This window comes from Suricata suricatta, chromosome 6, assembly GCF_006229205.1.
Source record: "Suricata suricatta isolate VVHF042 chromosome 6, meerkat_22Aug2017_6uvM2_HiC, whole genome shotgun sequence".
Lineage (NCBI taxonomy): Eukaryota > Metazoa > Chordata > Mammalia > Carnivora > Herpestidae > Suricata > Suricata suricatta.
This window is the reverse complement of record NC_043705.1, coordinates 70,677,183-70,692,175: the sequence shown is the minus strand read 5'-3', so window position 1 is coordinate 70,692,175 and position 14,993 is coordinate 70,677,183. Positions and strand designations below refer to the sequence as shown.

General features: G+C 39.6%; 1 protein-coding gene and 1 non-coding gene across 2 annotated transcripts in view; both read right to left on the bottom strand.

The window, feature by feature from the left end:
* CAST (calpastatin) overlaps positions 1–14,993 on the bottom strand; it is a 101,141-nt gene that overhangs the window by 24,659 nt on the left and 61,489 nt on the right. Inside the window, exons 5-15 of the mRNA XM_029941229.1 lie at positions 12,328–12,393; positions 11,688–11,729; positions 10,378–10,434; positions 10,038–10,151; positions 8,956–9,039; positions 5,412–5,477; positions 3,916–4,014; positions 2,269–2,349; positions 1,651–1,689; positions 1,071–1,163; positions 840–935 (exon numbers count right to left, since the gene is read on the bottom strand). Of these exons, the coding sequence (XP_029797089.1) occupies positions 840–935; positions 1,071–1,163; positions 1,651–1,689; positions 2,269–2,349; positions 3,916–4,014; positions 5,412–5,477; positions 8,956–9,039; positions 10,038–10,151; positions 10,378–10,434; positions 11,688–11,729; positions 12,328–12,393 (837 nt within the window). The remainder of the gene's footprint in view (positions 1–839; positions 936–1,070; positions 1,164–1,650; positions 1,690–2,268; positions 2,350–3,915; positions 4,015–5,411; positions 5,478–8,955; positions 9,040–10,037; positions 10,152–10,377; positions 10,435–11,687; positions 11,730–12,327; positions 12,394–14,993) is intronic.
* Positions 2,923–3,026, bottom strand: LOC115295060. The gene has a single exon (XR_003910293.1). It is a non-coding gene; the product is annotated as a U6 spliceosomal RNA (small nuclear RNA).

Below are 14,993 nucleotides of genomic sequence, written 5' to 3'. Positions count from 1 at the left end.
GCACAATGGCTGATCACTGTGGGGTCTCCCGCTCTCAGGTTGTGGCCCGCACTGCTCCCCCAGCCAGCCAGATAAAAACAAACTGTCCCTTCCAGGAAGGGAGAGGCAGAGCAGACCCCGACACAAACTGCTTCCTACATTCTCTGGACTATCTGCAGATGGAGTACATCTTCTCATCCAGCAGATGAGCTGCAGGACCACCGTTCAGGACTGGGGACAACTAAGTGACTGTGGGTAACAGAAGCAAACCATAACCACATCCCACTAGGGATTCACAGGTCAAACTCCATGAGAAAATTGCCGTGAGTGGGGAACTGGGTGACTCAGCTGGTGAAGTATCTGACTGTTGGTTTTGGCTCAGGTCATGATCTTGCAGATTTGTGGGATGAAGCCCTGCTTTCTGCTGGAAATGTGGAGCCTGCTTGGGATTCTCTCTCTCCCTCTCTCTGCCCCTCCCCTACTTGTGCTGTCTGGCTCTCGCTCAAAACTAAACTTTATAAAACAAAGAAAATCATAGTGAAGGTTTATATTCTAAGAGTGCAACTGTTTTGGTGTCTTGTCTTTCTGTGTGCTATAATGATGAGGTACTGTTGTTTCACAACCAAGAAGGCTGTGCTCAAATCATGAATAGCATTTGCACAACCATAGAAGGACTGCCTGGAGATAATCAATAGAACCCTGATTGGAGTTACTAGTCCACACAGACCCCTGAGGGAAAACAGATGCCCCTCATCACGGGTAATGCTCTTATTAGGATTATCCTCCCTCAGCTAAATCAGGCCCAGGAAAGCAAGTGCTGTCAGGCGGACCACAGTTATTGTCAAAGAAGTAACTATTTATACCTCCTCCACCTTTCTTTTTTTCTCTTGGGGTGAAGCAGGACTTTTGACTACCCTGGCTGGCTGAGCTTTTAGAACTTCTTCTCCTGTAGACTTCTGAAAGGCAAAATGCAAAAGATTAGACTTACAGATAGAAGAAATATAATGGTAATAACCAACACGAAAAAGTTGTTGTTTTAAAGTTTGCTGTGGTTTCTAACAGGCTTCCCCTAATTATTTGGAAAACAGTACCTCTTCCTTAGTTTTCTTTCCACTAGCGGTAGGAGAACTGCAGGTGAAGTCAGATGACAAAGCATCTATGGCATCATTGGGCCCCGTGGGTTTCTGAAGAAATAGGCACCACGATGGGTAACACATGAGAGTCGTTCAAGTTAAGGATCACAATACAAACTCAGCAAATCAAGAATGATTCGACATTCCTTCACTACCAAATCAAGTATGTTATCACACAACTCAGATAAAGTCAGTGTTTGGAAGGGAATGAGTGCTCACTAATACTATTTTCCTGTTTCCCTCCTTTAAGTGGATTACATATTAGGATATTCTCATTCTATTTTTATTAATATTTACTTTGCCCTAATACTTTCTTGGTTCCATTTTTCTTCCCCTCAAAAAAAAACCACAAAACTATATATGAAACCATGAGCACTGCAACAACCCCATGCCCATCCCCTTTCTCTGAACAGATGTAAACTTGATCTGATTTAGGGATTAGTCACAGACACGATACAGGGAACTGATGCCCTATTCCCCAACTAAAGATTTTAAAGAAGGTGAACTTAGATCTTAGAAGACATTTATGTAAACTCACCGAAGAGTCTGGAGGAGGCCCTGTGATGCCTTCTGTTTTCTGAAACAAATATTAATTTGAACATGTTGAAAGCCCCAAATTAACGTTTAGAATTTGCAAAATGTCCTGCTCAATGAGTGTTACAGGCTGACTTGTGCCTCCCCACACCTGTCAAGAGGCCCTAGTACTCCAGCTTGTGACTGTATTTGGAGATGGGGCCTTCCAAGGGGTAATTAAGGTTAACTGAGGACATGAGGATGGGTCCCACCCCACTAAGACCGCTGTTCTTACAGAGGTGGGGAACGTGCACCCAAAAATGTACACAAGGGAAGACGGCCACGTACAACTAAGGAGAGTGTCCTGAGATTTGTGCTTCACAGCCCTCAGAAGGGACCCACACTACCTACGCCCAGATTGGTTTTCTAGCCCCTTGAACTGTGAGACGAAGTATTTCTGCTGTTCAAGCCGGGCAATCTATGGAGCTTCGTTACGGCAGCCCCAGCAAGTGATACAGTGAGAGTCCTAACGACACCGCCACATGCCCCGTGATATTCTCTCAATTTAAAAAACGTGAATCTATTAATGGGATAAGATTATGTTCCAAAAAGTAAAATAAAAGTAAACGATTATTTAACTTACTGCCAAAAGTTCCCTGTATTTTGGAGGAATTGTGACTTCTCTTTTACCTAATTCCTCTATGTAGGTGGAAGTCATTGGATCCTGGAATAAAAACCACACAGAGGTATATTATATAATTAATTAGCTGAGACTGTTATCTGCTATTAAGCAACCAAAGTACTATTCCCATTAGCAATTTATGGAGGTACTGAAATGAAATGCAAATTACTAAAAAGCCAATACTTTACACAACTCTGAAATTCTGAGTTTTTACAATACTTGCCCTTATTTACTGAGCTTAATCCATATGTAATACTAGAAAATATTCAAACCACTATATTAAATTTTATTCTTATACTAAAACATTTTATTTTAAAGCATTTTTCATTATCTCTTTCCAATACACACAAAAGTACAGCTAATAATAAATTTCTCTATCAGCTAACGCCCAAGTCTTCCAGATCTAATTTCTAAGGGAAAAAGGATCAGAGTCACGTCTCCTGTTTAACCCTCTGCTACCCCATTCCTCTTCCTTGTTAGTCAATGACAGCTACAACCCTGAACTTTATTGTATCCACCTTAAAACCGAGATTTTAAAACAATTATTATTCCACATGTAGGGATCCACAAACAACATACAGCATTACTTTTCCTATTTTTTCTTTTTTTCATTGAAAAAGCACAGAACGCTTTACAAATTTGCATGTCATGCTTGCAGGGGCCACGCTAATCTTCCCGGTATCGTTCCAATTTAGCGCATGTGCAGCCAAATGGAGCACTACTTCGCCTATTTTCAAATGTTATATTAATCATATCATATTCTAGGTATCATTCTGTCCTATTCTTATTCAAAACTAAGTTTTTGTAATGTATCCCTGATGGTATAGGAATAGTTCATTATGTCCACAATAAAGTGTTCCATTATATTATCTTGTCTGTTTATCAAAATCATGACCAAATGTTTCACCTGTTCGTGTAAGCCCTGGTGCACATGGGTAAGGTTTCCCGCAGGGAACTGAGGTGGGACAGAGAGCTGAAGGACGAGCGCATCTTCAACATCCACAAGCTCTAGGTCACTTGTCAGACTTTTACACTTCTGCCAATCTGAGGCGTGCGTTCTCTCCATATTTTAGTATCACTTCTCTAATTACCAGGAAGACTTTCACTTTTATTTATTAGCCAAACGAGCTTTTCCTATTTCTCTATTGAGCTTTTAAAAAGTCTTCATAAATTCTAGAAACAGATCCTTTGTCATGTCTGTTGCAAGTATTTTCTTCCAGTCTTTTGATGTCTTTTTATTTTTTTAATATCAAGGAACATACCATTTTCTTGTTTTTTGTGGGAAAGGAACAGGGATGAGCTGAGGGTGTAAATTTTTAGAAATCAAAATAAGTTCAAGTCTAGTGGGCTTAAATCTCCAGGACAGAAAAATCTTTGTGACCCAATAGGAGGTATCCCAGCACCAGTCACAACACAGCCAATCAATAAATGTTTGCTGAATCAATGTAACAAGATAGCTACCATAGGACAAACCATTTCCATTTATAACACTAATGTTTAGTTGCCATTATGATAGCAACACCATCATGTTTCTCTCTAAACAACAGAACACTTATTTCCTTTCCTACCCATTAGGTATGAATCTTTACAGATACCAAAATCACATACTGAAACTTCAGGTCCAGTATATGTTGTGTTATCTTCTTCAGTATCTTCAGGTCCTCCTAAAGTGTCTACTAAATCATCCAAAGCAGCATCCATGTCTGACTAGAAAAGAAAAAGAGCAGGTATTTAAATGCTATTTGTAATATATATTTCACTTCTGGTTTTTTAACTAAAAAAAAAATTCTGTACAGAAAAACACCAAGCATCAATAGTTCTTCAAACATTAAAATAGTTAAAATCTCCAACAGTCCTTATTAGGTAAGGACCCAGAGTACACATTCCAGGTTGGAAAGACAAAAAGCCATGCTCAGGTAAGAATCACAACTTCAGTAAGTGTAATGGCATTAACTACAAAACAAATGAATGGTTCATTAAAGCTGACATTCCAATGTCCTAACAGTTAAAAAAAAAACAGAACACCAAAGAATAATGATCATGTAACTGTCTGCCACAGAAGAAATGCTTTGTGTTCACTGTTTATCAATATTCCAGAGTTATATATTTACAAAGAACTCCAACAAAATCTCTATATAGCACCTCTCCCAAATAGAATCTATTTCAAAGATGGACTGCCTGTGTTCTTTCATTCATTGTGGTTTTTGTTTACTTGCTGGCCCAAAAATATCTACAAAACATATTACCTGAAAGGGATATTAAGCTTATAAGACGGATGATTTACTCTGTCAATATAGACTTTAATCAGTATAATAAATGAAGGTGTGCCTCCATCCTATCTCTGAGATTTAAAATGATTCATTGTGAAGAATGTGCAGCATTTCAAAGAGAAAACAAGAATTCTGGAAAAGACCCTTTACTTACTTAACTCAGATTAAAAATGACTATGTAAGTTTTTTCTTTCAACAACCATATTCCTACTACAATTTTAGGAACTCACCTGCTCATGTAATACAATTTGAGACCTGTTAGTTTTAGACTGATTCATTTGGGAATATCAGAATGATGAAGTGTCTTATATTCCTTAGTGAAACCTCTGTAACTGTAATGTAAGCTCCATGGGATGTAACTGGAGTTTTCAGAACAGAGGGTTATAGAATATAAAATGCTACAGGGGTGCCTGGATGGCTCAGCTAGTTAAGCATCTGATTCTTAGTTTTGGGTCTAGTCATAATCTTGTGGTTTTATGAGTTTGAACCCCGCATTGGGCTCTGAGCTGACAGTATGGAGCTTGCTTGGCGCGCGCGCGCGCGCTCTCTCGCTCTCTCTCTCTCTCTCTCTCCCTCCCCCCATCTCTCTCCACCCCCCACCCCCCACTCATGCTGTCTCTATATCTCAAAATAAATCAACTTAAAAAAAGGATTTTGAATGTTACAAACATACCTGAAAAAAATCATACTCATAGCTTGTAGCAATAACTCATAAAAACGGTCTTTAAGTTAATCCTACCTCATATTATTTGTCCTTAAAAATCAGATCCAAATAAATATAGAGACTATGAGTAAATAAATATCTCATGTAGAAATGCACTGCTATCTTCATACCTTTCCAGATGATTTACCAGGTTTGGATTCAACTGGTACAGCAGATGTTAATGATTTTTCTTTTTTCTGGTGGGAGTTTAGAAAGAAACAAAAACTCTTTTTCACATATTTTCCTTTAATAATTTAACAAATTCAAATTTAATTACTAAATAATTCAATAAAATTCAATGACATTATACATTTAAAAATGAATTTATTATAATATTAACACCATAGATCATATACTGAACATCTGCTCTCTGCCAGATAACATATTGTATATGTTGTATCCTTTTTTTCAGAACAGCATAAGTAATATTAATTTCATTTAGTGACGTGGAGAGCAAGACTCAGAGATGTTAAGTAATTTTTCCTAGGTCACACAACAAAACAAAGACCAAGAATTGAATCCAGAACTGCCATCTCTTTCTTCTCTGTTCTTGGTTGCCGCTCCAAGGGCCCACAGTCAGCCCACCACGCACCTTTTTTTCCTCTAAGTGGCCACTTCTCACTGTTGCTCTTTCAACCTTTGCCTGCACACATTAAGACCTCTCCCTCCCTCCCTTAGCATTTCACCATCCACTCCTTTCTTAATCTCCCTAAAATGTTTCAGTTGTTTTTTCAAAGATTGCCAATAAGTCTCCAAGCTGCAGTCTCCATGCCTGACCCCACACAATCGCTTCTGAAGTTTGATCTCAGTAAGCACCCCCCTCCCAACGCATCTCTCACAGCAGCCACGGCTGAGCACCATCTCGGCGCTCTTCTGGCACTCGTTCTGCCACTTCTTCCGTGTTGCCCCCAGCCCTACACATTCCATGTTTCTGCGGTACACTCGTGGCCCTAAGAAGAACCATTCTCCAGAGCCAGGGCCAAACATTTGCAGGGACTGAGAGGAAGTAGAGAGGGGAACGTGCCAGGTTTAAGACAATAGAAAACCGTCCCACGTGGAGATCTCTGAACTGTGGGTGGCAGATCATGGGGGTGGAGAGCACACCAGCTCCCATGCACTGGCCGCATGAGTCTTCAGGCAGGTCACCTCTTCTGTGGCTCAGTAACATCATGTGTGACATGGGGACAGTGACTGCATCTCCCTCGGGGTTGAGAGGACTAGATAAATTCACCTATTAAAGTGTGAAAGCCAGTGTTTGGTACATACTAAGCACCACGTAGGTACTCATTAGATGATTAAGGGCTAAATCAGTGATCACTGCTATTGTCAAAAACACTACGGGGGCCACCAGGGTGAGAGGGTGTATCTGGGCAACCAAATCCCCTCTGAGGGTTCAACCACAACATTATGCAGGTATGCATTCATATTTCTTCTCCCCTCCTTCCTTCCTCCTCCTCTCTGCCCTCTCTCTTCATTCTCCTTCCTCAGAACAACATTCCGACTACCTCACCACACCTCTCTCTCCAACATTTCAACTCAGCCTACCCAAAATCAGGTCACTTTTGACCTCAACTACTTCCCCTTCTGACCTGTCCACTGTCATTAGTAACCAGGGACAAGCTCACACTTTAGGAGGCCACTTGCTCTCATCGGAGCTGACCCTGCACTGTCAGGAACCAGAGAGTGCCCCCTGGCCTCACTGCAGGGTTACCCATCTAGTTTATTCAGACCCTGTTATCTCAGAGTTTATGGTACCGTTGCCCACTGCAGCCATTTCTTTTCTAAATCCTGAAGATTCTACCTCTGCAGTGCCTCTGGCATTTCTCCCCACTATCTCTTTCTAACCCATCTCTAATTTTAGGCTCAGTTAGGCTCACTCAGTCCTGCAGCTCGGTCCCCTGCCATCACTTGGTCTATTCTCTAACCTACAGTGTGTATTCACCGCTGGCTGAATACCTACCACTCATGTAAACTCGTCTCAGCACTGTCCACAGCAGTGCCTGGACCGTCTTTCCAGCCTCACAATCCCACAGCTCATGCCCCTGTGCCCCACCCCCAATGGAATGCACTTTGTACCCAGAACACATCTCACACTTTCCCACTCGGATGCATCTGCAAGCCTGCCATCCTAGCTACCTACCCTTCATGGGAAACTCAAACTGCCTGTACTCAAAGTACATAGAATCTTGCAGAGACAGAGGCCCTCCATTCCCCACCAAACAGTTTCTTGTGGGGAGGGCCTGTCTTAATCTGCCTCCCAATGCAGTCCCAGGCATTCTGTCTTCTTCCCGCCCCTGGACGGGCTAGCGTGCTGCTAGGTGCCTCACAGTCATGCAACAGTGTTCTGAACATGCTATGTACCCCAACCCCTACTGAAGATCTGATCAATCTCACTTTAGGAGAGATGAATCAGAGACAAACAAAAGTGAAGTGCTTTGCCACAAGTTCAAGCACACCAGATTTCCACATATGCCTCTTATGTTACTGGTTTGCTTTTACTTTTTCCCTGGCTATTGTAGATCTAGCATAACATTTCAAATTGATTACATTTTAAATACTTGCCAACAAATCTAATCCTCTGTCTTAAGTCTAACCATTTTTCAAAGCATTTCATCTAACTATCCCTCATCAACAACAGAGAGTAACATTTATCCTTAGAGTGGGGAGGGTGTGGAACGCTCAAGGTAATATACAAGGGGTCTGAGGTAAGAAAACACATTTTTTAAAAATTTGGGTATTTTCATTTAAAAGTTTATGTAAATTTGCCATCACTCTTTAGAATATCTGCATTAGTTTGCATACAAACTAACGTGCCTCTCCCTTTTCAAAATCTGAGAAAAACGAGTGTTTCAAGATGTGCCAGATTTTTATCCTATGACCTATGACCAGCTAGCCTGAAGAGGGATACTTTTCCTTTTTTGAAAAGCAAGAAAACAGATACATATACACTACTTAAAAAAAATTCATTTCTATCTTCTTATTTTTGCTGCAATTACTTACTTGTGGCTTCCAGAGAAATAAACAGCACTTCTAGGGAGACACGGCCTGCAAGCTGATTACTAACTCTCCTTGCTGAGTAGAAGCAGACGACTTCTTCTCATCTTACATTTTCAGGCTAGCATTTGAAGTAGCTCTTCAAACGCTCTACGGAAGACTTGCCCATCATTAGTCAGAGGGCCGCACACACTCTCTCCTTTGAAAACCTCCCCTATCAACGCATGTAGATGTCATGACTCTTTGTGATTTACGCCTATCAGGATGGCTGCTCTCCAGGTTGAAAGCGAAGAGAAGTGCTTATTCAAATATAAATATTGTTGAAAGCAGGATCTGAGTCAACTCAACATCTTAAGTTTCTTGGTACGGATACCAGGCCTTACACATGGAAGGTGCTCAATGAATCTTTATTAACATATGAATTCTCAAATCAGTTTTACTACCTTGGTCACTCTCTTTTAGATGCGCCCTCTTCTTCACTCAATTTCACATAAAGAACAGTGCTCAGTTTTACCAAATACAGGTTGTTTGAGTGTTGTAGCACCAGCACCCCGAATGCTCACCGAGAACCAGGCGAAAGCCCAGGTTGGAATGGGCCTTCACGGAGCGTGCACTGCTCATAAAACGGACTGGACAGGCCGTGAGGCCACGTACGCCTCAGGTCTGCTTAGGTGGGCTCACCTTGTTATCTGGCTTGGCAGATGCTGCCGGTATCCCAGCAACAACACCTTCTCTGCCAGCAGAAACTTCATCCTGGGATTTAGTCTAAAGGGGATAAAAAGATTAACAGAACTAAGTATCTCTGAGTGACTACTTTCAAGATCATACATGTCAAGTATCGCTACAGAGCCGGTTATAACCATCACGGACATAGTGCAGAGGATGGTTACCAGCTTCTGCTGCACATGGTACAACGCCGGGGCCCACACAAGGCTGGACTCAAGAACTACAGAGTTCATGCAGGTACGCAAATATTGAACGGGCCAGGCAGGGACTGTGATACACTGTTATCAAGTTGTAGCCAATTGTTGCCATATAATCTGATTTTTCAAGAGAAGCTTAAAATTTGAATTTTATATAAAATATTATGACTTTAATTGCTGGCAACTAATTAAAAATAATTTTAGTAATACTGTAAGCCAAACAAAATAGAGAACAAAACACATAATGGTGGCATTTAACTTTAATTTCTATCAAGTCCATTGTCAAGCAGGCCTACTTGATGTCTTCCAAGTAGTGGAAGTTCTTCTCCTAAGTGTTTATTCTTCTAATAGTTGACCTTCATTAGCTGTGCAAATATGGAATCTATTTCTGATTTTTTGGCTTTATACAGTCACCTCTTCTACAACAAAATTCTGAACACCTTTTTCAGATTTCCATGCGAAGAGCAGATTATGCTGGGCATCTGTGCTCCTAACTCTGAGGAGAGGGGTCCTGAAGGCAACCTGTACCCCAAGCTTCCCATCCATCCACAAGACACCAGAGTCTGCTGCCTTGCAGTCATGACTAGGCACTGCTGGTCAGTGGAAGAAGGCTGGACCGAACTGCCCCTCAACCCATCTGATCTATCTGAGCCTTTCAGAGGCCCAAGTTTCCATAAGGCTATATGCAAAACCAGTAAAATGGTAGCACCCAATCCTTACAGTACAAGGTATGTTCAGCATAGCTCCACAGATTCAACTACACATGTCCATAAAGATAGAGGACGTGCATCTTATTCTCAAGTTGATGGCAGTGTTTTCCTATCAATCTTATAGGTTTACCTTTGGTTTTGTTGATTTCTCTGACGTCGACTGCTCACTTGATTTGGAAACTGCTTTTTCATTATGAACATGCTTGCTTTCTGTATCTGATGCATGCTTGGGTAGGCTTTTTGGCTGAAACACACACACCACACTGTTAACAACATGACAAATACTGATGCTTTCCTCTATGGAGTGTGAGTGTTCATACATTAGTAAACTGCAAATCCTACTACTGCCACATGGTGGTGCCATGTTAGCCAGAAAAACAAACATAAATGCGAGTTCAGAATTTTATCCCTCACACACACAACAGGCTTCACCTCCCTAATGATACCAAGTCTTAATGATCATTATTTACCTCTTTGTGTTCCTTTGGCTTTATTTCTTGGGTTTTTTTCTCATGAACCACAGATGGCTGTCAATTTCAAAAGATAAAATCTCAGTTACATTGGAGTCCTTTCTTTCATTACCTCCAAATAGGGGCAAGAACAAAACTCCCAATTAGGCCCGTCTGCCTCTCTTGGGAAAGGCTCACTTGGAATACACACGTGCTGCTTGTCAATATTCTATCCAGAGCATGATAGGTTTGTATCTCTAAATTACTGGCTGTTTTTCACAATTCATACAGATAATTTAGTACACACAAGTCCAATCACAGTGATATCACATGATCACTGTGACCTTTGACTTTGTTGATCAAGAATCTTACTCTAGAAATTCTTTTAAAAATGTCCCGTCATAGAGAATGAACATTGTGTTTCTGCAGTTTAATGATTTATGTGGCCTTTTCTGTGCTACAAGTAGAGAAGGAGGTATCACTAGAAACCCAATTCTCTTGAGACTGTGTAAACGGCCAAATGGAATAGCAGATAATGCCTACCTTGCAGCTGAATTCTTCCTCTACAGTGGACTATGAGCTAACCATTCTACGGGAGCAACCCAAAGGAGCTACATGAAGTCAGATTAGCCTCACTTTCCACCCAGATGAATTCACCCTCGCCTGCACTTAAAGGCTATCTCTGCTTTCCCACAGAAGTGTTGCAGTCTTATCTGAGTATTTGCTTAAGCATGCTTGAAAGAAGTAATGTGCACCATCGTTATGTAGGAGAAACATTGGCCCTGCCTGCACACACCTTGAGGTCCATCTCCACATGGATACAGACTGGCTTTCAGTCTAGACAGCCATGTGAGTCAGGGAAGCCACTCCCAAGGGAAAGTCAGAGTTGTCTCCTGAGAAACTGGTAACTAGTTCCACAAACTGAGCTAATACTGTTAAGATAGACCTAGGGTCCTCTTAAAAAACACTCTCATCTGTAAGTCATCTAAGTGCTGGGTTCAAAACACAAGTAACTGCATACTCATTACCCTGTGTCCTTTCTCCTTGGTGCCTGCTGCTTTTTTAACAATTACTTCACCTATAAGAAAATCTAGATCTGAACAAAATGCCTTCTGAAATATATTGTTCTCATTTATAAAATAAATTCCTCCTAACATATGGATTTAATAATTATTCACTTATTGCCCTATGAATGTTTAAAAAGTAATCCAAAATTAATTAAATTTGCTGACAAAAAATCCTTTTACCATTCAGTAGCACCAATGGAGTAAATTGGTTATTCATAATTATTGCTAAGAATCCAAACTCACTAGTTGACTTAAATTACTTACCTTAGTTGATTGGGACTTCTTTTCAGGTTCTGTTTTTACAGCCTATACGCAGAAAAATAAAGAGGGAAGGAATTACAGGAGAAAGGGAAAAAAAAGACATAGTTTTTAAGTTTAACATAGATTTTCTTCAAATAAGAAAGCTTTCCAAAGGAGATGATTTTGATGGAAATACTAACTTTCTGAGTTAAGTTTATTATACTTTGCTTGGGATTTTAACTCTTTAGATAAACACATAAGTACACTAATACTCTGCTCTTACCTTTAGACAGCAATTTACATCTTACTTTTGTTATGTCTATCAAAGATATGTAAAAATGTATTACTTAAACATTGTAGCTAATATGTAAGCAAACAAAATAAAAATCTTCATCCTTCAAAGCCAATGACATGATGAATCTTTGTATGAAATACCAAAGGTTTTGGCTGCCAGTGTGAGACAATGGGATGGTGACAGAGCTAAGAGCACAGTTAGCAGTGACGTTTAGTTTTAGTGCCAGGACATGAGCGATCACCACGCCTACCAGTAAGTCTGTGATGGGTGAGTTACTGAAGATCTCGAACTTAATTATTAGTGTGCACTGAGCAGGTGAAGTGACCATTAGCAAACAGAAATGCCCCCTAGTACAATGAACCACATCACCTGTTTTTTGGGTCTTTTCTTGCTGGGGGAATGCTGTCCTTCCATCTGTTTGCTGAATGGAATAGCCTAATACAAGAGCACAGCCCCATGTGTGATTTTATTTTATCTGTCAAATAAGTATCATGTATCATTGGGCTAAATGTTTATATCAAAACTCATTCTACGCATCTACTGCATCTACTCCATGCATATGTATGTAACTCCAAGAAGTTGAGGACACTAAAATTCTAAAGGCTCAAACAAATATTGTGGTTTGGATTTACTTTTTTTCTGTGATAAGAATCTGCAAAATTAACTTTAGTATAACTAACTTCTGACCCCCTTCTGATTCCTTTCCTTCACTTTCTCTGTATACAGACTGATTGGGCCATTTCCTTCCACTATATTTCTCATGTTTGGTTATGACCAAATCAATAGTTATAAGTACCGTCAAAAGTTTTCTGAAGTTTTGTAACAATTCTGTAAAGAGTGCATAGATTTCTTATGCACAATATGATCTAAAGTTCTAAGAATGCTTCAGAAGTTCTGATGGTGACTTAAGCCCTTTACTGGCGTATTTTACTCAGTTTTACCCAACCAAAGGTCATTTATGTCAAAATGCAATCTGTTAAAAATACATGCATTCTTGGTGTAGGCAAGAAATGAAAGCTGAGGTAAAACTGGATTAAACATTTTTGGACTTTTCAAAATGAAAGATGAAAAATTAGGCCTAATATTTCCTGTCATTTCTTTCCTTTTTATCTATTTGGTTGTATTAACATAAACTCCTATTTTTTATTCTATTAACCTGAAAAAGCCAACACCAAATATCCTCTTAAAGGCTTCAGCCCTGAAAATACACACATCCCTCCCGTAACAGACCCCTGCTATACCAACATACTTACTGCTTTGAGAAGGAAACAATCAATATTCAAAACCACATAAATCTTTTTTTAAGACAATTTTAAATTTTGGATCCTTTCAAATTGGATTTTTGTTAATTAGTTTCTGTATCTGCTACTATGTTTTTTTGAATTTATGCAAACGCAATTTATTAAATGTGTTACGAAGGAAAATAAGCAGCTGGTATTTTAGTGGTTTAGATGTGTGAATAGCTTCTACTTGGTAATTTGGCAATCAAGACTTTGCATGGAAGAACTCTACAAAACAAGAGTTTATGCTCACACATCCAAGTAGCTTATAATGCGACATTTTTATCAGTAGTCGCTAATACATTTTCTAAATTTATTTTTGGTGAAGGTGGTGGTGCTTTACATAATAGTGACGATAATAATAACTAATGCTATTGATTACCTCTGAGTATCAAGGACTGCTCTAAACTTTACATGTGCCAACTCAGTCCTCCTAATAATTCTATGAGGTGGGTGACTACCACCACACCACCACCACCACCATCATCATCAACATCATCATCTCTATTTCACAGATGAGAAATTTAGGAACAAAGAAGTTAAATAACTTCCCAAGAATGCCCATGGTAGAGGTGGAGTTGTGTGTTCTCAATCACCACGCTGCACGACGCTGTCTCATACTGGGCATCTGCTGTGAGGCAGGCACTCATACCCTTAAATGTCTGTTTTCTTACATAGCCTTGTGAAACACGTACTATTATCCAAACTGTACAGACAAGGAAACCAAAGCAAAGAGGTGTTCCCAAACACCCTGGCTGTATGAAAGGAGATTCCAAACCAGGCCATCTGGCTCCACTGTTCAAGCTACATAGTCTCTCAGGGATCTCCTCCTGATTAGAAATAATCTGACCTTATATCTTGACTACAGCAGTATGACCACTAATTCTAATGTGTCAGGGGCAAGAGAGATAGAACTTAGATCTAGACATATCACTCCCTCTTCAGAGCTAGATGGACTTTTATTTGAAAAGTATAGAACAAGACAAGGATTCAGTATAGGTATTATGTTGAATTAACATCTTTTTTCTAGAAGCTCAAAATATTTGAAGAAATATGATCCAGTTTACATTCACAAAAATCTTCAAGAGAAGGCTAGTGTAAATGTTATGACTCAAACCAAACATCACAGGCACTTTTGACTGAAATCCACTAAGAAAAGGGAGTTGATGCCAAAACTGGTGCTGAGTCAGCCATTGGTGATATTTCATCATCAAGACACTTATTTTGGTTTCTCCCTCTTTTCCCCTACTTTCTCATCTCTCTTCTCCCATTCTCTAGTTCTGTAGGACTGCCAGGAGTTCTCGTGATTATTGCTAAGCAATGGCTGAAGGGTTTGTAGACACTTAAAATAACCGCTGGTCCTCAAACTGAAAGGCATGGGCAATGGATAAGAGTCGGGCAATGTGTCAAATGAAAACCAAAATAATAAAGAGAAAATCCCAGATTTGTGGCTTTTCTTCCTTTACTTTTCAAGGACTCTGAGCTCAGTGATAATCTGTTATTGGCTGATGCTTCTCCTGTAGTCTGAGATAACTTTTTTTTTAAATATTTTAAGATTAAGCTTGATCTTTGTAAGTAGTGACAACTAAAAGATGAACTAAGGATCAGGTAATGTATATTTTGAAAACAATTTAAAAATCATTAAATTCAAAATACCAAATAAAAAAAATTTTAGATTAAAAAATTTTACGTTACAATAAATGCTAGATGACATTTATAAGAGATTAGAACAGTATACGTCAACATATTTACAAT